General features: G+C 36.4%; 1 protein-coding gene, 1 long non-coding RNA gene and 1 pseudogene across 3 annotated transcripts; 2 read left to right on the top strand and 1 right to left on the bottom strand.

Annotated features, from left to right (window-relative positions):
- Positions 1–1,133: 1,133 nt before the first annotated feature.
- Positions 1,134–3,096, top strand: LOC122602159. Its single transcript, XR_006324165.1, has 3 exons — positions 1,134–1,207; positions 2,122–2,283; positions 2,757–3,096. It is a non-coding gene; the product is annotated as an uncharacterized LOC122602159 (long non-coding RNA).
- A 2,550-nt stretch (positions 3,097–5,646) lies between these two features.
- Positions 5,647–7,305, top strand: LOC122602158 (annotated as a pseudogene).
- Positions 7,306–18,077: 10,772 nt separating this feature from the next.
- LOC122600311 (NHP2-like protein 1) lies at positions 18,078–21,560 on the bottom strand. Of its 2 annotated transcripts, XM_043773019.1 has the most exons (5): positions 21,489–21,560; positions 21,286–21,406; positions 19,838–19,941; positions 18,947–19,078; positions 18,078–18,326 (listed from the first exon to the last, which is right to left on the bottom strand). In XM_043773019.1, the coding sequence occupies exons 1-5, from the start codon at positions 21,489–21,491 to the stop codon at positions 18,300–18,302; spliced, it is 387 nt and encodes a 128-aa protein (XP_043628954.1). In that variant the 5' UTR covers positions 21,492–21,560; the 3' UTR covers positions 18,078–18,299. The 2 variants fall into 2 exon arrangements, with proteins under 2 accessions (XP_043628954.1, XP_043628953.1); XM_043773018.1 differs by lacking the exon at positions 21,489–21,560 and having other exon boundaries at positions 21,286–21,412.
- Between the last annotated feature and the right edge of the window lie 4,379 nt (positions 21,561–25,939).

Below are 25,939 nucleotides of genomic sequence, written 5' to 3'. Positions count from 1 at the left end.
GTCCTTATTTTTGCTTGAGGTGCAAAGATTGTTGCTCATTGAAAGTTTGTGTCCTTGGTTGTTGGACTTGTTGTAAGTTCTTTTTTTTCTTTTAATTTCTTAGTCGTAAAAAATGTAGGCTTGTATATCTAATACTTATATACAATGATAATGATTTATTTGCATTCAGGCTGCTGAAGGTAAGATTGAAACGTTGATGCTATGATTTTGGCTTCTAAGTGTGTTCACGATGTATGCATTAACTTGTTTTTACATGCTATACATCGATTCTTACTTTATAGTCCTTGTTTTCTCAAGATGATTGTTTACAGGGTTGGGGTGTTGCTGTTCTTGTGGGTGCTCCGCAAAGATGCCATCTTGAAGACTCCTCTTATGAAACTGAAAATCCGATCAAGTAAGTTCAATAAACACCCTTTGTAGCTTTGTCAAGATACAAACTGAAACCCGCCTTGTTACTTATTTAAACTGCATGATTTGGTGATGCAACAGGTCAAATTTCATGTTTTAAACTCCACTTCTTCTCAGTTCGAGCAGGTGGGGTTGGGTTCCCTCCTATTGGGGAGACCCACATCATTTAGTTTTATTTAAAACTTGTTTTCATGGTTTGTGTTTACCATGTGTAGGATACTTGGAAGACTTCAACATGGGCATGTATGCAGTTATCGAGTTTTGTTGAAACTGGTCATGTTGGACTGGTCATTCTTTTGTGTTGGTTACTAATGAAACCAAAGCTCTGAAAGCAACGTAGTTGATGGCAGGTAACTTATACTCTTATCCTTGCATCAATTGAAAAAGCACATAGTATTGTATGCCTGCTGTCTCAAATACCGACTAAATCAGTTACTACAACTTATAGAATGTGCGCTTACTGCAATTGTAGTTTGAGGGAAAGGACTCAGGTTCAACAACTTGTTTAGTATATAGTGGAAGAACCTCTTGAAGATGCAGAGAAGGCGAGAACTTTCAAGTAGGTTTTTCTGGACCATTTTTTTTTTCAAAAAGTATCTTCAGATGCTAGTATTGTATTAGTGGACAAGGTTCTACCTATTATATCTACTTAACTATCAGATAATGGGTATTATTATCTTCTAGGTTTCCTTTTATTGCTTGTGATTCAGATCTGTTTGGGTTGGTCTAGAGTAGAAGATCTAGCAGTGAGCAATGTCAAAATTGATTTAATTTAAGGGAGAACCAATCCTATCGAAAGGTATCAATTTAAGACTTGTTTCTAGTTGGCAGTTGTCTATCCTTTTTCTTTCTTGCTTCACATAAAATTTTTATCCCTGAAATCTTATCATTCCTGATTATATAGAATGATCAAGTTAACAGAAAGTCAACAAGATCTGTCTTCTTCTAAGCCAATAAAACCTTGTTGGGTTTGTTTAACCCTGTGTAGTCAATTTCGGTGGTATACCAGTGGTATACCGGTGGTATTTCGGTTTTCGATTCTCCACTGGTAAACCGGTATAGATTTTTGTCCAAAATTTCGGTACTGAGATTTTCGGTGAAATTTACCGAAATCTCATCGAAATTGGTCAAATTTCGGTCCAAATTTCGGTGGTATACCAATTTTTTAGATTTTTTTATTTTTTATTTAAATTATTTTTGTCCAAACTAAAAAACAACATATAAAAAAACTAATTTTTTGAAGTATTAACACTAATCTATCAAACATTGACACTTTTAAGCTTGACTTTGATATTTAGATGTAGTATTAACTTAATACAATTGCTATTTGTATGTATAATTGCAATCTTTTTGGTACATATATAGTTATATATAATATTTTTCATAATATTAAGATTACCGAAATACCACTGAAATAACCGATATTTCAAATACCAGACCTTGACCGAAACACCGAAATTTTGGTCCTTAACTACTAAGGTTTAACCTATGTCGTTCATATCTCCACATACAGGATTTTAATAGCAAAGAGAAATTTACCATTAGCAAATATTATATAAGTCACATGCTGCCAGCATATAATCAGGACTTGTTAGTGAGAGTGTACTCCAATAAGCCTAAACTGGTACTCTCAAATCCCAATAGAACAATCATTTTTTTCGTACGAACTCACCATTGAACGTTATTGTTCTCATAAATACCTCCACACTGTAGGTGGAAATAGTATCTAACACATTTGAGAATTTCCAACTAAAGACATATGGAATGAACAAGTACATGGACCTCCTGAAAGGAAGAGGCTCATGATCTTCTCGTGATTATCTGATGCTGTTTCATGTAGAAGATGTACATGTAGAATATATAAATTCGTATGCGGTATGCTTCTTTACTTTTTGTCTATTCGTTTAACTTATAGAAATGGCAAGATAGGTCATATAAGAGGTCAGAACAGAGGTCAAAAGTGAGTCAAATGTTGTGAGTTTATCATATTCGTTCCAAGTTCAATGAGCCACATCCCATGATATGATCAAACAAAGACTTTAATTTATGATTGTATAATCACAATATGCCTATATATGTGAGAAGCCTTATAGTTATCATGTGTATGTATATTGTAAATGTATATAACTATATGTATGTGTATGTATATTGTAAATGTATATAACTATATGTATGTGTGTGTCCTGATTATGTGTTAATCTTCTGATTTTGTACTGTTGGTGACATGTATAAGATATTGGATTGATATTTTATGATTGTATGATGACATAGATTTGCAATGTATTTGCTAATTTATATATTGATTGATATGATTTCTGATGTGTTTGACCCATATATACTCCTACAAGAAACTTAAGCCAGGTTTTGAACATGATGGATCAAATGATGGACAGTCCATTCATGGCTGCCAGTCGAGGAGGTGCTTTTGTGGCGAGACGTGGATGGGATGCCAAGGAAGATGGCAACACTCTGAGTTTTAGATTTGAAATGTCACGGTTGGATAAGGACAATGTGATTTCTGCGGAGGAGAGCACTCTGGTGATCAAAGGTGTGGCTGAGAAGGAAGCCAAGGATGAAGAGCCTGCTCTGGAATGTCATATTGTATCTGAGAATAACTTCTTATTTGGATTCTATGTATTCAAAGTTCATGTCTTAGAAACATATTGTATTCCTGGTTGGATGTTTAATATAGCTTGATTTTCCTTCAGTGGCTTCTTTTTTTTCTTTTTTGTTTTTTTTTTTCTCTAGTTGGAGGTTCAAAATAAAATCAAAAAGGGAAATTTGAAATGTGTAAAAGAGTTTTAGTGACTGAAAATTTTGTCACTAAATGGGTTTTGATCAAGGTGTTTTAACTACTTTAGTGACAGAACGTTGTAGACACCATAGTATTTGACCTTAGTGACTGTAATTTAGTGTAACAATAAACTTTTAGCTACTGTTTAGTTCACAACAATATAATTTCACAATTGTCTTTAAAGTGTTCGTTTAGGAAATTAGTTCACATCAATATAAGTTTGAATTAATTACCACTTTTATTACTGTATGATTTTACGACTTCAAATGTTGATGGCAAGGGGCTAAACGTAGTATTACTCCACTCCTGCTGAGGTTAGTATTCAGCTTTTTAGATTTTATGATATCCTTTTTTGATAAAACAAAGTCATCTAATGGTGCATTTTGGATTCACTAGAATGTGGAAACTAATAAATAACCGACCTCATTTGAGAAAATATATTAGATGGCAATCGGTTTTTATCCTACTGAAGCACTTTAAGTCACTATAAGATTAAATAGACAACAAATTTTGCTCCAAATTGGGCTTCTTTAAAGTAATCACTTTTTACAGTTACAAAACAAGCTATTAATCACTTTTTACAGATAAAAGAGTATTCACTCTTTATCCATCTTTAATCTTATATTTCAGTAGAAGGTGAATGCTTTATTTATATATGCAGAGAGTTCAATTACTAATAAATCTGGATGGATGCAGGAAGATTGGTGACGAAAGCTTGGCTGCTATTGCAGAAAATGTTGGATATTTTAGTGTAATTGGGTTAACTTGTTTGATCAGTATTGTCATAATAATACATCATATAGGATTGGTGGTGCGGAGTGCACGCCTATTTGAATTTATTATGACCTTAGGGGCGAAGCCCCTAAGGTACGGGGGTCCGGGGTCAGCGCCCCTGGGAGCGGGGTCCAAGGGGCGGCAGCCCCTGGCAGGGTCCAAGGGGCAGAGCCCCTGGCTGGGGTCGAGCTGAGTAAAAATTTAAATTTTCGGAACTTGAGGGACTAAAAATGGCAATTTCGAAACCTTGCAAATAACTGCCTTCTGGTGGATTTATACAACCCGTAACAAACTTTCTGATCATTCTTTTTCTTCCTTCTTTCTGGTTCTTTTCTCTCAAATAATAAACACACAGAACGTACTTAATTCTCTGAATTGTATCCGATTGAATAGTTTGGGTGAACCGCCAAATTGATTCAATCTGAAAGTGATTACACGCCTTTCAGAGTTTGATTATATCCGGTTATGTGTTCGTTATTCATGAATTTCCCCAACAGAAAACTGCTTGTTAATAAAATATCTTGATATTTCAAAGTGCAGCATTACAGATTCAGGTGTTTCTTGTTTGTCTAATAGCGGGTGTATAAACTTGCAGGTTCTTTTGTTATCGGGTTGTCCTAGGATTTCTAGTGAGAGTATTTTCTCTTGAGATGTTGGGTAAGACCCTTGTTGGGTTGAACCTCCAACGATGCAGCTTGATAAGTAGTAGTTTCATTGAGTCAGTTGTGGCAAATCTTTGGAGATGTGATTACCTTTTTGAACAATGAACAAACTATCACGGAAAATTTTAGTGTACCAGTTGGCATCATGGACCAGTTTTTTTAGGCTATTTGTCTGTTTGCGACTCTTTTCAGTTTTCACAACACTGAGAGTCACTTTTTGGACCTTGATTGTCGTTCTTTGAGAGTGGTTTGGGCTATGAGGTTCAGCATGAGGGTCTGGGTTTTGGGGGATGGTTAAACTCACTGCCTCTCGTTTTATGGTGCCTTTTTTGTTTGCCTACAGCATATTTAAGCTTAGTTTCTACACTTTTGGTTTATCATGTTTCCCATGGTATTTGTTGTATAGATACTAACAAAGATATTATTTTAATTTGTGCATTTTATTGATGAGCGATCAACTTAAGGATTGTTCAAAATAAAACAAATGAAAAACCTGACCTCATCTGTTTATTTATTGTTTATTTGTTACTGTTTCAGGTATACTACATGTTGCTACCTTGTTAATTCTTCTGTCATTAAACATGTTGAAATGAAAATAAAATGGTGGATATCTAAACATAATCAACCCCAAGTTTTTCCCTTTTTATAAATGTTATGTAAATCATGTTGTGTTGTCACCGATAAATCTTGTTTTAGTACATATGATCCTTATGGTTATATCAAAATAACATGTTTTTAATATACACATCTGAAAGTTGACATTTTTTCTGAAAATACATTTATAAGTATTCACTTTGTTGGTGAATAAATAAGATATCCCTTGTTCCAAGTCATCTCAGTTGTAAATTAATCTTTAGAACAAGTTAACTCAAGAATGATTCAGTTGTGTATCCCAAAATGGCATCCAATCCCTTTTTCAACTTTTATGCAATTCCTTGCCTTTATAAGTTTTATATCTGCAAATATTTGTCATCTGCAAAACATCTGTAACATTTCATTGCCACAAACATGAGATCATGCAACTCATCTGTTTTGTGGGGCTTGGTTTTCATTTTTGTACTGATCGAACACAAAACTTTTGTCGGTTCAAGGGCTGGGGGTTAACTGGGGTACACGTGCATCACACCCTTTGCCACCCAATATTGCAGTGAAGTTGATGAAATATAATGGGTTCAATAAAGTTAAACTTTTCGAAGCTGAGCCTTGGGTGTTGGACACACTTAGAAACAAAGGAATTCAAGTTATGCTTGGTATTCCGAATGATTTTCTAGCTCCGTTACGGTTGCTGAAAATTGGGTGGCGACAAATGTTTCCGCATATGTTTCACGTGGAGTTGATATAAGGTTGGTTTCGTATATGGTTTAAGCATTACATATAGTTACTCATATTGTATATCTATGAATGGATATTCTGAAATGTAGAATATTGGATCATACATACAAATATCATAACAATTTTCTGATTTATTTTCAGAACCCATAATAATACATAATTTTGTTGTAAAAAACATTTTGTTAGGTATGTAGCAGTTGGAAATGAACCATTTCTGAAGACATACAAAAACATGTTCACAAATGCCACTCTCCCAGCACTTCAAAACATTCAAGCAGCATTGAGTAAAGCTGGTTTAGGCCGGCAAGTCAAAGTCATGGTCCCACTAAACGCGGATGTTTACGATAGCGGTTCGGGTGTTCCCTCAGAAGGCAATTTCCGAGCCGACATCCATGATCTCATGTTCTCCATTGTTCAGTTTCTAAGTGACAATGGAGCTCCTCTCACCATGAACATCTACCCTTTCCTTAGCCTCTATGCTGACCCACATTTTCCTATCGACTTTGCTTTCTTTGCTGGAACAAATCCCCAGTTGTTGATGGCCTGGTTTCTTACACCAACGTGTTTGATGCCAATTATGATACCCTTGTTTGGGCACTCGAGAAAAATGGGTTTGGGTTGATTCCCATCTTTGTTGGGGAGATTGGGTGGCCAACTGACGGTGACAAGAATGCGAATCTAGAATACGCTAGAAACTTTAACCAAGGGTTGATAAGTAGAATTAATCAAGGACAAGGGATGCCTAAACGTAAAACACCACCGAATGTATATTTTTTTGGACTCATCGACGAGGATGTGAAAAGCATAGAACCTGGGAATTTTGAAAGGCATTGGGGTCTTTTTAATTATGACAGGACAGTATAATAGAGCCTTGACTTGGGACGTAATAAGACCCTGGTCCCAGCTAAAGGGGTCCGGTACTTGGCAAGACAGTGGTGCGTGTTAGCACCAGGGGCAAGTGAAATGGACCCTAACTTAGCTGATAGTATTACGTATGCTTGTACATATGCAGATTGTACAAGCCTGGGGTATGGCTCGTCTTGCAATGGCTTAGATGCTAGAAGTAATGCATCGTATGCGTTTAATAAGTATTTTGAAACATTTAATCAACTAAAAGGATCGTGTGATTTTCATAATTTGTCAGCTATAACAAGAATACAACCAACAACAGGGAAAACAAACTGTAAATATGAGATTCAGCTTGACCTTGGAAAACACGTAAAAGCACGGAGTCCAGGGAAGTCTGCAGCAGCTTCAATGTGGAGATTGCAAGATTTTAGATGCTCTGTCATTGCTATGTTTCTTTTGTTGTTGATCGTTGGATGGGTTTCATGAGTGATTCTGTTTTTGAATCTTGGAACAATGTATATTTACTGTATATTTCATTTGATTTAAGAAACAGCCAATGATGATTTCTGTATATCGAATGATGCGTTCTTTTTGGTAATAGTATGAGACTTTGAGTAAGCAATTTTAAGTGCCTGATATTTCAGACCATAACCCGACCCAGTTTTGTAGAACTGATAATAATGTAGCAACAGTCGAATAGGTAGAAGTTATAAACTTGGCCAACTATGAAAGAGGTCGATTGAATCAAACATGCCAAAAGTTGTCCAAAATTTGAACCACCTCAATCATTTTATTCAGAAATTGGTGGATCATTATATTGGTAGTATAGAGAGTGTGTGCAAGCTGAATTGACTTGTTATCCAACCCGCCCATCTTGTTATCCCTGCTAAATCATGACGATAAACTTGTTCTTTGGTAAATTCCAAAAGAACAAATACTTTCCTAGAACAATTTAAACACTAAAACTCATCATCTTTTACAATAAAGAATGGAGCATAAAGGTTTAGGCTTAGCAGATTGACGAGCCTGCTAATTGGTCACTAAAAGCTGCCAAGTTGTTTGAATAAAGTTGTTCCGTATGAAAGACATCAGTTATGCTATTTATGCTTGATATGAATTGTCGCTTTTCTTTACTATTATATTAACGTGTATTTTGGTTTTTTTACAATAGAAGGAATCAAATTCTACTCTTTTCTGGCTTCTGGTCTTTTAATAGACCATGGCATCAGCCAACTTCTTGAAGTAGGGTCAACCTTGCCGAGCTTAGCCTTGACCTGCTTTGAGAGCTCCTTATAGCATCTCTGAACAGGGGTGCACTCTTTTGGAAGGGTAGCAGCCAAGGAAACGGCATCAGCTCTTTGTGCCAGTAAATTCCCTTGTATTCCTTTTTCAGGATGGGTTGCTAGCCTTGCTGTGCCAAATGAATGGCAAACCTGTCTTCACGCCTAATCTAAGGTGGTCACTGATAACTTATAAAGTAACAAATGAAAGAGCCTAATCTAAGGTGGTCACTGATAACTTATAAAAGAACAAATGGAAGAGCCGTGAGTGAAAGTCTCTGTTAAAGGTGGCAAAATGAGATCACACAAATGTATGCAATAAAGATAGACCGAGTAAGTTCCATTCCACTTCACTCAACACATTTGATATACTTCACTTTTAGATACATTAGGTAACAGTATACTTGATACGTCTGAGAAAAATCACCACCTAAATCAGCCTTTTCATACATAAATGGATCAAAGACACTGCAATTTGTGCAGGGAGTGCAAATCTTGGAGAAGAAATTTATACCTTGATGCACCAGCCCGCCCACATGTCGTAGTATCGTCCTATTGGCTGACCATCACCCATGAGACCAAAGTCAATTGCCGGACTAATCAACTCGGGGTCAAAAAAACAAGATTCACTCCACAAATGGGAAATAGGGTTACTTTTGGTATGGTCATAACCGCGTCCACAAATCTGAAATTATAGAAAACATATTGATCGACTTAAATGCACAGGAAAAAGACGTCATGTGTAGAGGTGGAAACTTCTGGGAACATCTTGTAGAAGCATTCCCTTTGCGATCCAATCAAGAATTTGTAAGCTATTACTTTCAATTGTGCACTACACCTTCAGGTTATGTAGAGGGGCAGTATGAGTGTCAGTCAAAATGGGTGTCAGATGGTTACTTGATGTTGACCTGAAACACTTATGGTCTAACATTTGATAAACGTACTCATATATAGATAGAGAATTAGTCTGGATCATCAAGTTCATTCCATTTCTTGAACAATATATCTCATTAAACACGATGATTAGGATGCCTTGTGGGTTCATGAAACTTTGGGCGACGTGTGACCCGTTTAACCCATTTGACCATACTTCCTATCAACTATATATTTTTATTTTACCCACTAAACATTGAACATAGTCCCAATCAAATGCATCGATAGATGGGTCGAAATGCCCACCTCAACGAAAACCTATTAATTGACCCGTTAGTCGTAAAAAATAACCTGACAGTTGGCCTACACATCAGTCGGATATGTGGCTCATAAGTTTCAGTTCAAAGTATAAGTTATATATATTATACCAAATCTAATAGAAAGTAATCATCAACTGATTATTCAAAATAAAAAACCCTTCATATTGTAAATTAAAAAAAACTAGAGTAGAGTTCAATGAACTAAACCCACCCATTCTGCCACCTGTTCTGCACACCAGGAACCTCTGTTATTCAGGTTGTATTCATGTTGCAGATATTGAACTTCCAGTATTTGGCAATTTGGTAGGAGTAGAACTTATAAATAATGATTTTAGGCACCAATTCTGACTATTTTATCAAAACTTGTTCAACATCACAACTTCAGATATTTTGTAGAGCATTGTCTCTCCAAAAGGCGATGCCAAATACAACCAGTTGGATGCTAAATACAACTTTTTTAAACCAAAATTGGTATCAATGTTAATCTGCCTAGTATGATAACTATTTTACAATTCAAACACTATAACATGGTAACTTAGGCTAGCTTGATTTTTCCAGTTTTACGATTTGTCAAATTGAGCATATAAGCAACTACCTCAAGTTCATAAGCTGAAGTGCTAAACTCAACAGTCAATGGAAAGCAGGTTATCTGCCTTTTGAACTTATGATGCGCAAATAAACTACAAGAAAAAATTTCATCCAAAACAGAGAATATCAAAATACACAAAAACAGCAAAGGAAGCAATGATACAGAATATGAATGAACCAATTCTCAAACATTATCTACATACCCCACTAAACGTATCAACACCTTGTTTTGCATACCACTGTTTAAACTACCAAAATAACAAGTTTGAAAACACAAAGTATCACCTCACAAGACAAGAATCATACAGAAAAAAGGTTTTGGGAAACCAAAATGGAAGGCAAGAGTGTTAAGAACACCAGCAGCTATCTAGTCCAAGCTAAAATTCTTCAGATATCAACAAGTGCACGAACAATTTCGAATCTCTTCTCTTTTCTTCATGTTAGACGTTTTAGTCCCATTTCTTGTGAGAAGTACCTAGAACAATGTAAACACCAATTAAGGCATAACTCACAATAGAAACTGTATACCAATATGCGAATGCTCATATAATTACAAGATTCATCAATCTAAATCAATTAATAATACAAAATAGCTAAAGGGACTCATCACTCAGTTCGATTGATTAGCAATTCAAGTACGATAATCTTTAGCTAAGTTTTAACAGAATTGGGGGGGGGGGGGGGGGGGGGGGGTACCTTCATCTGGATCTGGGTGCATTCTTAGACAATACGTGATCCTCTTACCACCTGCCCGCCGGGCATTGTCCCATGCCACTACCTCTTCAATCTTTCGTTGACGGGCTGCAAGTTTTTCATGCGTTTCCTTGGTGAGTTTTTCAGCGTCAGCGGGATTGATGTCTTTGATTAAACAAGTAGAAAAACCCCTTGGACGACATATGGCTGCCCATAGTTTCTTTTTGAAGGGGATCCCTGATGACGTAGGAGGGGAAGACACTTTCTTGGATCGCTTCTCCGTGTTTGTAAACCATGACCAAACATTGGTCTTTCTATTGATAACAACACCATTCCACTCTTCATCCATCTCTTTAGATATATCAGAGATCATTACATATGAAGTATCAACATTAAAACCTTCGACAGGTGACGAATCAGGAGTGTCGAACTCCCCAAAGTCTGATAAAGACAATCGGGTCATAGAAGATGTTAAGTAATATCCTGCCATCACAATATCTGTTGTATCTATTTAAATTTGAATTGTTATACTTAGTCAATTAGAGTTTGTTGTATAGCATAGATTTCTCCTACTATTTCTCCTTTTCACTTGTATATGTACGCAGTCATGGTTTGGAATGAATTATTAGATTTACAAATCAATTTCTTTATATCATAAACTTTATATGGTATCAGAGCCTAGTTCACACCCATCTTCACAAATATTTTATCTAGATTTCTATCATCAACTCATTCAAAATCTTAAATCACGATGAGTAACAATTCATCCCTCGTGATTAATACTTCTGTCAAAGATCTCACAGTTGTAACATTCCCTGCAACTCTAAAATTAACCTCATCAAACTATTTAGCATGGAAAACACAAGTCCAGGCATTGCTTTACGGTCTCGATCTCTTCAAATTCATTGATGGCTCACACCCAGCGCCATCACCTACCACAAATACTGATGGAAGCAAGACTCCACATGCTGATTATCCGCAGTGGTTCTGACAAGACAGGTTACTTTTTGGGGCTCTCGTCGGAAGTATTTCTGAACAAATCGTCCCCATGATTCAAAGTGCCGCCTCTTCACGTGACGCCTGGGTGCTCTTGGAGAAAACCTACGCGTCTCCCAGTCGTGGCCACATCAAGCAATTAAAACATCGCCTTAAACAAACCACAAAACTTCCAACCCAATCTGTTTCCGAATACATGCAACAAATCAAGACTATTACTGACGAATTGGCGATTCTTGGAAAGAAGATGGATGATGAAGATATTATCGATACCATTCTCAATGGTCTCGATCCATCCCAATACAAATCGGTCCTGGATGGTATCCAAGCCAGAGAGACGTTGATCTCTTTCAATGAACTGCACGAGAAGCTGATCACTCAGGGTCTCTCACTCACACAACAAACTTCCGTTACTGGTTTACATCAGCCAGCGGCTGTGTTTCACATGCACCAGACTCATCGACAAAATTCTGGTAATCGTTCTTGGCCACCAAAAACACAAAATGTCTCATCCAGTCACTACAATCGACAACAACCTCATTATGGTCAAGGTTTACTTCCAACCCCCAATTCTAATGCAGGTTCAAAACCATTTCTCGGCAAATGCCAATGGTGCCATCAACGTGGTCATTCTCTCACCAACTGTACAACATTCAAAAAATTACATCCAACAATTGTTACTCCCATCTATGATCGAAACACACAACCAAGACATACTCAAGTCAACACAATGAGCTTAACTACGGGCTCGGATCATACTAATTGGCTCCATGACAGTGGCGCCACTCACCATGTCACAAATGATCTCAACAACCTTTCATTCCACACACCGTATGATGGGACAGAAGAGCTTGTAATAGGTGACGGATCAGGTCTTAAAATCACTCATATTGGTTTCATATTACTTCGCATTAAACACAAATCTATTCTCCTTAAACATGTTCTTTGCGTTCCCGCTCTATCTAAAAACATAATTTCTATTTCTCGTCTTTGTCTTGATAATAATCTCATCATGAAATTTTACTCTTCTGTTTTTGTTCTTAAGGATCGAGAAACCAAAGTTAAGCTTCTCCAGGGAACGGAAACCAGGGGCATCTATGAACTTTGTTCTCGACGCGTATCGCCTTCACCATCCTCACCCGTTGTCTACACTATGCATAAAACCAACTCCACCACATGGCATCATCGACTTGGTCACCCACACAACAAAGTATTTCAACTTTTGTCGCCTCATATTTCTTTTAATTCTAGTTGTTCATCTATTTGTAATGCATGCAATATTAATAAAAGTCATAAACTTCCTTTTGCTACTTCTTCTCTCACGTCTAATGCTCCCCTTGATATGATATTTTCAGATGTTTGGTGCTCACCCATCACTTCTTTTGACCATTATAAATACTATATTATATTTGTTGATCATTACACCAAATATACATGGCTTTACCCTCTTAAAAACAAATCAGATTCACTCTCTATTTTTATCCGTTTTCAAAAGCTTGTTGAAAATTTTTTCAACACAAAAATAAAAACTTTCTTTTCTGATAATGGAGGTGAGTTTATCAAACTTGCATCTCACTTTGCTTCATGTGGCATTTCTCATCTCACTAGTCCTCCCCATACTCCCGAACGCAATGGTTATGCCGAAAGACGACATCGACACATTGTTGAAACTGGCCTTTCTTTATTAACTCATGCCACACTACCACTTACATTTTGGCCTCTCGCATTCACCACTGCTGCGTATCTCATTAATCGTCTTCCTACTGCTACCTTAAACAACCAATCGCCTTATTTCGCGTTATTCAAAACTCATCCTAACTATCACAAACTCCGCTCTTTTGGTTGCTTATGCTATCCTTGGTTACGACCATATTCTCCTCATAAATTACATCTACGTTCAACACCCTGCATATTTGTTGGTTACTCACCCACTCAAAGTGCTTACTACTCTCTTGACCCCATCTCATATAAAATCCACACTTCTCGTCATGTTATTTTCATTGAGAATATTTTTCCTTTCTCAAAAATGACAAACACAATTCCTACAAATGAAATTCCAAACGTTGATATTTGGGCTCCATTCTCTATCTCCATTAAATCTACATCTCAATCCACCCACTCTTTGTCTTCAACTGTTGACCCCATATCCCCGTCTCCTATTTCCTCTAATCAATCTTCTAATTCTCAACCCACTGCCAATAATTCTTCACCACTAGAATCTATCTCTCCCTCCCCAATTTCCTTACCTACTCAGCAACCTTCTACCTCACATATTAATAAACCATCCACACGCCAAAATCCCAAACCAAATCCGAAATATCACAATTCTGACTTTCAACTTTATAATCTTTCATTCACTTCTTTCACTGAACCACCTACCATTTCCCATGCTCTCAAGCATCCATCTTGGCGTGAAGCTATGCAACTTGAATTTGATGCACTTCAACGAAACCAAACCTGGACCTTAGTCCCTCTACACATGCTCCTAATCTTGTTGGATGCAAATGGGTCTATCGCACAAAATACAAACCCAATGGTTCAGTAGATCGTCAAAAAGCTCGCCTTGTCGCTAAGGGTTTTACTCAAAGACCCGGCATTGACTACCTTGAAACTTTCAGCCCCGTTTTAAAACCCGCTACTCTTCACCTAATCCTTACAATTGCAGTCTCCCAAAACTGGTTTCTTCGCCAGCTTGATATCAACAACGCGTTCTTGCAAGGTACCCTTAACGAGGACGTGTACATGGCTCAACCACCTGGCTTTGTCAATCCCGCTTTCCCTTCTCATGTTTGCCAGTTGAACAAAGCCATTTATGGTCTCAAACAAGCATCTCGTGCTTGGTATGATGAGCTCAAAAATTATCTGTTATCTCATGGTTTCAAACCCACCATATCCGACTCATCTCTCTTCACCCTCACTATAGGTTCTTCTCCTATTTATATTCTTGTCTACGTTGATGATATAATCATCACCGGCCCTTCCACATCCCTCGTCACTCGATTCATCAACCTGCTGTCTACTCAATTCTCCCTGAAGGACCTCGGTTCTCTTTCTTATTTCCTCGGCATCGAATGTATCCCACACTCTCAAGGTCTTCTGTTATCCCAACAAAAATACATCACTGATATTCTTAAAAAGGCAAAAATGAGTGATTGTCGACCCATTTCTACTCCTATTACTTTCTCTGAAACTCTCACACTTACTGGTGCGCCAGCCTATCCTTCTCCTACGAATTATCGAGCCATTGTTGGAGCTCTACAGTACTTATCTCTTACTAGACCGGATGTTGCTTTCGCAGTGAACAAGCTCTCTCAATTCATGCATGCTCCCACCTTTCAGCACTGGTCAGCTCTTAAACGTCTACTTCGTTATCTCCAAGGCACAATATCTAAGGGACTTCTTCTACGCAAAGGTTCGGCTCTCAATTTACATGCTTTTACAGACGCCGACTGGGCGGGTGACAAAAGCACTTATCGAAGCACTACTGGTTATATAGTTTTTCTTGGTTCTAATCCTATAGCTTGGAGCTCAAAAGACAAAGCACTTTAGCACGAAGCACAACAGAAGCTGAATTTCGTGCAGTTGCATCTGTTACAATCGAGGTTCAATGGCTTGCAAATCTTCTACAAGAACTCAGTTATCATTTGTCCATGGCTCCCACTATTTATTGTGACAATTTGAGTGCCACAACATACTCTGCGAACCCGGTATTCCACTCTCGAATGAAACATCTAGCTTTAGATTTTCATTTTGTACGAGAAAAAGTGCAACTCGGTTCTTTACGGGTCTCGCACGTTTCAGGAGACGATCAATTAGCGGACATACTTACAAAACCACTATTAAGACCTCGATTTCAGCTGCTAATATCCAAGATTGGTCTCGCTTCCCGCTCGTCCATCTTGCGGGGGAATGTTAAGTAATATCCTGCCATCACAATATCTGTTGTATCTATTTAAATTTGAATTGTTATACTTAGTCAATTAGAGTTTGTTGTATAGCATAGATTTCTCCTACTATTTCTCCTTTTCACTTGTATATGTACGCAGTCATGGTTTGGAATGAATTATTAGATTTACAAATCAATTTCTTTATATCATAAACTTTATAGAAGACTCCCCCAAACCGCCTTCTTTAAAGATTATCCCATCTGACTCTTCTTTTCTGACACCATACAAGTTACAATCTTTCAAAAAGTTACTAACTACAGAAGATTCACCCACCCCACCATCCTTAAAGATGACCCTTTCTTGATTTAACATTGTTATTTTTCGTAATTCAACTCCCCCCGGAGTTTCGAACCATTCTTTCATATCTCGATAGAAACTTAATACAAGATCATTAATTTAAGTTCGTTAGAATGCAGATACCGGTCAACGAATTGAAAGCTCCTCAATGGGATACATTCAATCATGCAGCAATCTTGGGCTTGAATCAAAACCTCACATACACGCAGAACTTGCCCATGATTAACTGGGTAATGCACTACAATGGAATAGACATGATTCACTGTTGCTAAAAGCATCTTGATTTTTTTACTGAAACTCATACTCTTTTTTGCAACTTCTTTTCCAAAATCTACTGCTGCACCAAAAGGATTCATCTTGATATGAGTGAAATTTGATTGATTAAAAATGGGTTTTTTACAAGGAAACACAATAGGTGAAAAGAAGGACTAAGATAAAATCAAGAAAGACTTGATCTGGGTTAGTGATTCAGTTTTGGAGGGGAGGGGAGGAGGAAGAAGATGACACTGGGTTTCTTGAAATTAGTTTTTGTTGTTTTTTATTTTTTAAAATCTGAAAATTGCGGGAGCCTAATTTTTACAATTAGACAAAAAAGGTACCTTAACAATTTATTTATTCAAGCTTAACAAGTCAAACTACTTGTTTTAGGGACTCAACCCGTATGGGTTTTGGGTTCCGATTTTCGGCCTATTTAAATTTATATTGGGTTACGGTTTAGTTCCGAATAACCCATTTTCTTTTCTTTGACATCTGCAAATCGAATATCACGAAGGGGGTTCTAAAATATTTTTTTAAAAACTTCAAAAAAAATAAAAATCAGTTTCACAATACCCGAAATACCGAGAATACCCGCGGTATCGAATAGTGAAAATACCCGACAAATACCGGGCTGGTTGTACAAGAAGACCAACCGGTACCCGGTATTACCAACAATACCAACCATTACATACCGATATTTAAGACACTAGTATACACTAGACACTTTGTAGACAGTATAGCGTTATTAATAATAAGATTGTGGATATTAATTGTACAATTATTATATTGTTCATGTAGAGATTTTAGCCATTACATATTGTTCGATTTATGGTGAAACTTTAAAATAATAAAATTTACCATTTATTTGAAGTGTTGTAACACCTTAAGATTCTATAAAGGTAAAAAAAAAATAAAAAATAACTTTCATTATAGTTTTGACTTTAAAACAACTTCTTAATCATTAAATTTGAGAAAAGGGATTTATATAGTTGAAACTTTGGTCATTTCATAATATAATACCCTTACAATTAAAAAAAAAAGGACATGGCACGTGGAGGAAGTGTCAACCACTTTCTTCCTTGTTGAGTCACAATTTCACCACCAAACTATTCAAACTAATTTCATACTTCCTCCTTCCATCTCATTTTGGTACTCTAAATCTCCGTCTATGTATAACTGTATACAAACATATTTACTAAGCATTTGTTTATTTTTTTTACCGTTTACCTTTTTATAGATTACAGAAGTGGAAGTAAGTGATTGGTTATTAGCATTGGAAGTGAAGCTTGTGCATTTTAAAAGTTATTTGTCATTTTACAGTTAATAGTTCTTTTGTAGAAATTTAAATACCCACAAAATATGGCTCATGGTACAAATCTTGTGTTTTGAAATGGTTGAATATGTATGTTTTCTGTAAATCCTAGTTTGGTATATTGGTCATATGTAATTTGGCTAAAAATGATAAGTTTCTGGATAATGGACAGAAGGTTAATTGTGTCAAGTGAATTTGAATGATATAAAAGTCTTCCGTGTATTACAAATAATTTTAACCCTTCTGAAGTATTGGTTAATTGATTTGTGTTGTGGAAATAAAAGGCTCAATAGAGCTCGAGTCTAATTTCAAGCTCTAGCTTTATAGCGTGCCAACTTCAATTATCTTACTAAATATATTGTTCAAGTGTATCAACTTTGTTTCAACCAAAAATATCCTTAACCCATTTTTGGAATTTCATTCGAGCTCTATATGCATGCTCAGAGTTCATAGTTATAGAAAGATTACCAGGTGTAGTACTATGTTTTGGTAGTGTTTTACTTTTATCAACCTTAGACTTTCATTTGGTTCACTCGTGTAAATGTTTCACTGGTCTCTGGTCTATAACTGGTCTCAAAATTTGGGTGCCAAACTCAAACAAAGCGTGAATTAATGGCAAAATTAGTTTGTTTCTTGATAATCTGGAGATCTATAAATCTGACTGATGTTTGTTGTCGTATTTCAGTGCAGATTCTCACCGGAACCATTTTAATTTTGTTCATTCATTCAACATTCTTCAAGATGCATACAATAATCCAAATTGCCAAAAAAAAAAAAAAAACTTAATCACCAGTTCGCTTAAAATGCATGAAAAACAACAAATGTTCGTAAAATAACCAAGAAAATGGTTTCTTTTTCCTAACACATACACCCTCAGTCAAAGCCTTAAAGGCCCGTCACACCGAATATAGGCTCCTTAGATCAAGAGCTTCTCAATGGCATCCTGAAAGTAGATAAGGACATAATATTATAAGCAAAAATAAAATAATAAAAAAGAGGCAGTTAAGAGTGATAGAAGATTATAGAGGCAGCCAGACGGGCAGTAGTAACATGTTTACGACAAGACGTCAAGTCTTGATACATGTTGAACGGGTTGACACAAATAACTTCACGACTAAAATTGAAACCACTTTTATATATCAAAAACTAGTGTGCCGAATATGAATACATCATCCATGTTATCATTCCAAAATAGTCTTATGGTTTAGATAAGTTGTAAAGGAGTTTTAACTTTTAAGCATTAACCCCATGTGCATTCCTTTTAGGCTAATTTATACACTTTACCCATTAGTTATATACACAACCTGAATCGAACCACTCATATCTATACTTCCTTATAAAGCAAATTAGCTTTAAGTCATTAAGAACCTGATAAGTCTAAAATGCCCCTTACCTTAATACATCTTTCTATACCCACCTTTACAGTTGGACTAAACTACCCCCGAATCTATCTCATTCTTAAAACAAAATTCCACCGCAACGCGCGGGTATTATGCTCGTTGGTCAAAATTGCCACCTCTAGCATATTTATAGTTAAGATCATATAATTAGATGGTTATATACCTTAAGCTGCTGGATTTGGGATCTCAGTTGACTTCCTTCATTACTAGTCACAGAACATGAAATCACCGGTCTTGTAACTCCACATGCTCTCCCCAATGCTTGTTTCGAAGGGACGAAAACATAGGGAACATTCTGCCAAAAGTAAACATAAATGCGTATATAAGCACATCAAACTAAATAACTCATTGCTCATGTAATAACCAAAGATATAGACAGTACAGACTGATTTGGGAAACTACGTGCAAGCAAATAGTAATTAAAACCCAAATACTTTTGAGATGCCTATGCAAAATGTGGATTAGCTTCTACTTCTTCAGCCTCTTAATAAACATTATGGATTTGATAACCAGTTAACCACGACCTATATTAATTCATCCCAAATATGTCTAGCAGTAAGATTTTAAAAGTCAAAACTAGAAACAAGCAGGCAGCTCAAACAGGTAGAAAGTCACCAATACAAGAACAATACTACCAAATGTATGGGGGAGGTGCGATGTAGACAGTCATACCTCTACCATAATGCTTCAAGAAAGACCTCCAGCAATAGGATATGTCACCAATAGTGTAGTCAAAATGCATAAAACCTCCTAAATAGTTACTTTTCTATTTCCAAATATAAATTTGTATTATAGTAATATGCTCTGCAGTATTCTGATCATATTAAGTTACTTATGAATTATACACTTCTAACAAGAAATAAAAATAACAAAAAAGAAATTCCGGGAAGAGCAGTGTGTGAGTCAACCTGGCCCAACCATTCTCACCAGTACCAAGATTACTTGCTAAAACCCCCCAACTCACAGTTTACAATCCATTGAAGACTTCATATCCAACACATACATGTTTATGTCACATACTGAAGACAATAAAAAACTTGAGATAAGAAAATACCTTATCTTCGGCAAGAAGGGGAAGATGAAGAAGAATTTCAAGAGGTTCAGCATCTGCGGCCATCACTACAAATTCAGAAATGCCCCTGTTCAGGGTCTTCGTAGCTGCAAAATCATTTCATTAAAAGATCAATTTAAAACAAATAAGATTAATATAAAGTCTTATTCCTCAACAATCGCAAACCCGGTAAACTTCCATTAAGACAGGCAAAAGAACAAGTACATTTTATTATTATATATATATATGGGAAAAGTGAGTATGAGGCTGTTATGCACCCAACTTGGGTGAAAAACCCCTCACATACTAATATTTTAATATTTTAAATAAATACATGTCCCCCCATGATTTTTACCTTTTAAAAAAAGGTATGTGAGGGGTTTTTCACCCAACTTGGGTGCCTAACAGCCTCATATTCCCTTCCCCCTATATATATATATAGCATACATATATTCCCTTCAAAGGTATGTGACATTCTCTATCCAAAACTTAGGGGTTCAGTGAAATGTCTCGGTGATGTCTATACCTTATTTGACTACCAAATAAAGACTCATTTTCATGATTTGTCTAAAAAACTAGATTTTATCGAGAACCAAGTCTATTCAGAATGATGAGTTGTATGCCGCAAACAAATTCGATAACTGGAGAAGCTAATCACTGAAAAAAACAGTGATTACACCAAAAAGGTCCAAAGTCCAAACCATTTTATAGAGTGATGGACTTCTTAAACATACCACATTACCAAATCTCTTATTCTTTCAAACAAATAATTGACATCAGAACATTTCTAAAAGATAAACTACTTAACTTAGACGAACAGAAAGCTTGCATAAAATCAAGGCGATATATTTATAAACACGAAAAGTCTAAATGTAAACATCAGATTTTCCGTCAAAATTGCTACTTTTATAGAGTACCCGATAGCTTTTCAGGTTTTTTTTCTTAGAAAAGAAAAAGTTAATAGTTCAAAAAGAGTTTTTTTTTTAATCTTGTAAAAACCTCATTGTTTAAACAAGCTAAAGAGTTCCGGAATCAATAAATTTCTCAAAAATCTATACTACCTTATAAAACATTTGATCCTCTCATTTTCTCAAAAACGAACTTGATATACCCAAACAATCTCTAGCTAATTTGAATATCTCCTCCTAATATATCTATAATACCCTTAATGAATCCAACATGCATCTTTCAACCCTTAAAAAAACTACCCTATCTTCTTTTACATTAATTGGTTTTATATTAACCACCACCACCCACCGTCGCATCGCGCGGGCATGAGACGAGTTAATATAAATGTGTCCTAAAAGTTCCAAAAAGTAACCACGGTTCGAATGTCACAATTCACTGTGTAAAAATAACCCCTTTCCCCTTTTCCGGGTAAGAAAAACCTCATCTTTACCCTTTTGTAATTAAAAAGAAAAACACACACACACACACATATATATATATACCTTCATTGGCACCCTTTTTGAGTTGTTTGTAATTAGCAGCTTGCTGAACAAGATCCAAAATAGTGATTGTAAGCTGAGCATCTGCTAATGGGTATGCTTTTGGGTTTACTGCTTCTCCTGTCTGCATACAGATTATATACAACAAACATTTATTTATACAAATATTTATATATGTCATTATATATGATGGGGAAAAGGGTTACCATTATTACGGCGTATTTGCGCAGAGGAAACGAAAAACCAAAGATGGATTTTTTAGGGCTTTTAAGATGAAAAAATAGGGTTTAAAGAGGAAAGAGTATATATAAATACTAGAACGAATTGCATTTTTGGTCCCTGTGTTATCACACCTTATGCAAGTTTGATACAAACATGTGTAAAGTGGTGGAACATATCCCTGTGATATCACACCTGTTACAATCTAGGTCCAAAGTTAACTTTCCGTCTATTTTGTCCGTTTGTGAGGCCATGTGCCACACATGTGATGGACAAAATTGACTTTTTATATAAAAAATGGACTATTTTTGCAGATCCTTTTTTTTTTCTTTTTTCCTTTGTTCTTTAATTGTGCTACCAAGTACCAGCCATCATCCACAATTTCACATCTTAAAAAACTACATGAATCATCATTTCTTTTTGGGATTATGACCTGGGGATGTAGTGAACTTTGACAAAATGTCTATGTTATATATTGATCTAATCGGGTGTCTATGTTATGTATTGATCTTACCAAACCGTCCTAATGATGCACTTAACCGGCTAAACTTTGTAATCAGCCGGTGGATAAATAAAATGCCTACGTGGACCTCCATGTCAGCACCTCACATAATGAAAAATCTGTATATATATCAATTTTCCCTCCCATTTTGCACCACTCCTTTTTCCCTCCCATTTTACACACTTATTTCCCTCCCTTTTCACTTTTCCCCCCTCTCTCCAATTCTCTCCCATTTTCCCTCTTTTTTCCTTCCTCTCCCACCATGGCTGGTTCTGCATCATCTTCATCAGTGAACAAGAGCCTGCCGTATATGTATTGTCAGTGTGGCACCAAAATGAGGATTTTCACTTCGTGGACAAGGAAGAATCCCGGTAGGAGATCTGTGAAATGCCGCAATGTAAGCTCTCTAATTTCACCTAATTTTGCTATATACATCTGTTTGATAGCGATTCTAAATTTATTCACAATTGTTTAAGATTAAAACAAGGTCTTGTACAAGCTTTAACTTCATCGATGACGAGCTTCCCAGTGAATATTACAAGGATTTGTTTTATGAACTTCATGAAGAAGCCAAAAACTCAGTTGGTAGTGCAGAACAACAAGAAGATTCTAATCTCCAAATGTTGCAAGCAATGAAGGAATTGACTTTACCTAAGCCAAAGTCGAATGACATTGACAAAGTATTGTATCTTTTGATTGGAGTTATTGCAATATTAAGCATTGTAATAGTGGTGCTGGTGTTATAGACTTGTCAAAGTGTTTTGACAAAGTGCTGTATCTTTTGACAAAATGTAATGGTTTATGGCAAAATGTAATGGTTTATGGTAGTCCCTGTGGTCTTTTGTATGAAATGGAATGAAGTAATTTTGAACCTAATATTGTTTATCCATTTTGCACATAATGTTATCAATGTCACTTAAAATCCATTCTGCACATAATTAGCGAATTACAAGTTCCCAAAAGATTAGTGTCTGTGCACTTACATAGCCAATTACATGTGCCCAAAAGACAATACAATTCATGAACAAGTTTCGAAAAGATTAGTGACATTGCACACACCACAATTGTGCCTTACAATTATCATTCAACCACCATGGCATTATCTGAACTATCTCCTGGTCCCTTAACTTGTTTTTGAAGCCTCTGTCTTAAACATCTCTCACTGGGGTTTCTTCTCTTCACTTCAATCTTATTGGCCTTTTTTTTCTTGGAAGCATTGACTGACTCTTGTGTCCTAACTAGTGTGTCACTTGGTCTCCTTGGTGCAGACATTGAAATACTATCATCCATTGTTGTAATCCTTGGTTGTTCCCTTATGACCATCCCAGAGGTACCAACCCCACTAGATAACCAATTCATGGTATTCCCAAAACCAACTCTTGCATTAGCCCTTAGCATTAAAGGCTTTTGACTTTCTTTTCTTGCAACATCATCTGTAAATAAACACAAAAATAAGCAATTTAACTATGCAATTTAATCATATAGAATGCATACAATTAAGATGTACATACCCATAGTTGTGACCCTAACTTTAAATCCTCCCTTGGTAACACCAAACCTCCTTGGGCTTACTGGTTGACTTGATTGAGTAGCAGGAGCACTACCTTCAGTAGCCTGAGCACTTCCTTGGGTTGCACTGGGTTTTTGTTGAGTTGCAGTGGGTTTTTGGGTTACAATGGAGTTTATTTGAGTTGCAGTGGGGTTTTGATGACTTGCAGTGGGGTTTTGTTGAGTACAAGTGGGGTTTTGTTGAGATGAAGTGGGGTTTTGATGAGTTGAAGTGGGGTTTTGGTTACTTGCATTGGTGTTTTGGTTAGTAGCAGTTTGGTTTTTTGGGACTTTAGGTTTCCTCTTCACACAATTTGCCTTTGGGATATGAGCAGGCTTTGGTTTTGGTTGGTTTTGACAGCTTCTTGTGTTGTGACCCTCTTCCCAACAATTATGACATGTAATTACAGTTCCATGTTTTGTTACCCTTGTTGACCCAACCTTGGGCTCATGTGCTGCTCTAATTCTACTCTTTTTAGGCCTTCCTGGCATTTTCCTAGTTTTGGGGGTAGAGGGTTGTTCAGATTCTCACAAGCAGGCTAGGTCTCCATACCCTCCACAGGATTCAAATATTTGTTATAAGCTTCTCTATACATACTCTGTCTAAACCACCCGGATATGTAGTCTTCTGGTTCTTCATTCTTCTTATAAATTGCATTGACAGCATGTACACAAGGGATTCCACTTAACTCCCACATCCTACAGGAACAAGAATGTACATCTACATCTACACAGTAAGCAGTTGAGTAATTCCTAACTTCAAATTTGTTACCACCTGCATGTATGACTAACCACTCATTTCTACCATTCTTAATTACATCCAGCTTCTTTCTAATGGCAGGGCATACATCATGTTCCCATTCTGCACTCTTCTCTTTAATGTTTTCTAATCTAATCATTACAATCACCCTTAAAGCTTCTAACAGTGTTATGATTGGCTTACTCCTAACCTTAAGTAAAACACTATTCCAACACTCACTGAAACCATTTTCTACTGCTTCACAACCAGTGTGTAACCAAAAAAATGCCCTAGACCAAGACTTTGGATTTCTCTCACATAAATACTTGTAAGCATTAGGGTTGGCTAACCTGATTTCATTCATGGCAGCTTCAAATTGAGCAGGATATGAAGCTTTGGATGCTTTCCAGAACAGATTTCTGAATTCAATCCCACTGTAGATTTTTCTGAAATTTTCATATATGTGCCTTGCACACTGTCTGTGCTCAGCTCTTGGCATGATGTCTTTCACTGCTTCAATTAGACCCTTCAAAGAAGTACAAACAACAAGTTAATAATAGAATTGCAATTCAAAGATCAACATAATTATAAAAAAGAAGTATACATTACCTTATGTTGATCTGACATCAAAGTTAGGTCTTTACCATCTGGACATTCAAGATCATGACTCAACAAGTTAATAAACCAGGTCCAGTTCTCCTTGTTTTCTACATTCACAATAGCCCAAGCTATTGGATACACCTGGTTATTCCCATCCCTTCCTACAGCACTTAAAAGCTCACCATTGCAAGAACTTTTAAGAAAGCATCCATCCAAAGCCACAACTTTCCTACACCCACTCTTAAATCCTTCTTTGAGCCCATGTAAGCAGACATAGAACCTCTCAAAATATGATTTTCCATCTGGATTAGTGGTTATACCTAACTGGACTTTTGATCCTGGGTTACTCCTCAACAAAGCTGCTGCATATGGTCTAAGAAGTGCATAGTGTTCTTCAAGGGTTTTCTCAAATTCTGTTAAAGCCCAAATCTTAGCCCTTTTAACCTGCTGGTGTGAAACTTCACACTTGTACTTTTTCATGACCAAATCTTGAATTGTACACAGTTTGATATCAGGTTGTGACCTTATTCTCTCTGCAAAATGCTTTCCTAACCACTTATAATCAACTAAAGATCCATACCTAAAGTTTCTTGCACATGTATGAGTATCAATCAAAGTTTGAACCTGAAAAGATTTCTCTTTTTTCATCCACCTAGCAAAGCATCTAAATGTACACTTTTGAGGCTTTACAGGAAATCTGTTTTGTTTTCTTTGTTTACCTAAAGTTGGATCTTTCAACTTTCTATCAGGCCTAGTACCACATTTAGCAATCAAACTGTTTTTACAAGATCTTTCAAACCATATAGAATAACCATTTGCCAAAGCATAATATGACAAACATTCTCTTAACTGTTGATGTGACTCATACAATTCCCCAACCTACAAATTATAAACTCTCATTATATAATGAAAAGAATCAAACTTTGAACATATACAGAAGATTAAGTACACATACCTGTGGTCTTTTGTACCTCCAATGAGTTGCAGGGTCATAAACCTTGAACTTTGGTACTTCTGGCTCAGGTGGTTTTAATGGATCCTCATTGTTC

The sequence above is a fragment of the Erigeron canadensis genome, chromosome 5 (assembly GCF_010389155.1).
Source record: "Erigeron canadensis isolate Cc75 chromosome 5, C_canadensis_v1, whole genome shotgun sequence".
Taxonomy (NCBI): Eukaryota; Viridiplantae; Streptophyta; class Magnoliopsida; order Asterales; family Asteraceae; genus Erigeron; species Erigeron canadensis.
Note: the sequence above shows the minus strand (reverse complement) of the source record. Positions and strands in the feature narration are given on the sequence as shown.

Coding starts and splice junctions, on each gene's coding strand:
- LOC122600311 (XM_043773018.1), bottom strand. CDS start 21,412: ATGCAGACAGGAGAAGCAGTAAACCCAAAAGCATACCCATTAGCAGAT. Junction 19,942..21,285: donor CAAAAAGGGTGCCAATGAAG/GTATATATATAT, acceptor ATGATTTTGCAG/CTACGAAGACCCTGAACAGG. Junction 19,079..19,837: donor CCCTTCTTGCCGAAGATAAG/GTATTTTCTTAT, acceptor TACTTTTGGCAG/AATGTTCCCTATGTTTTCGT.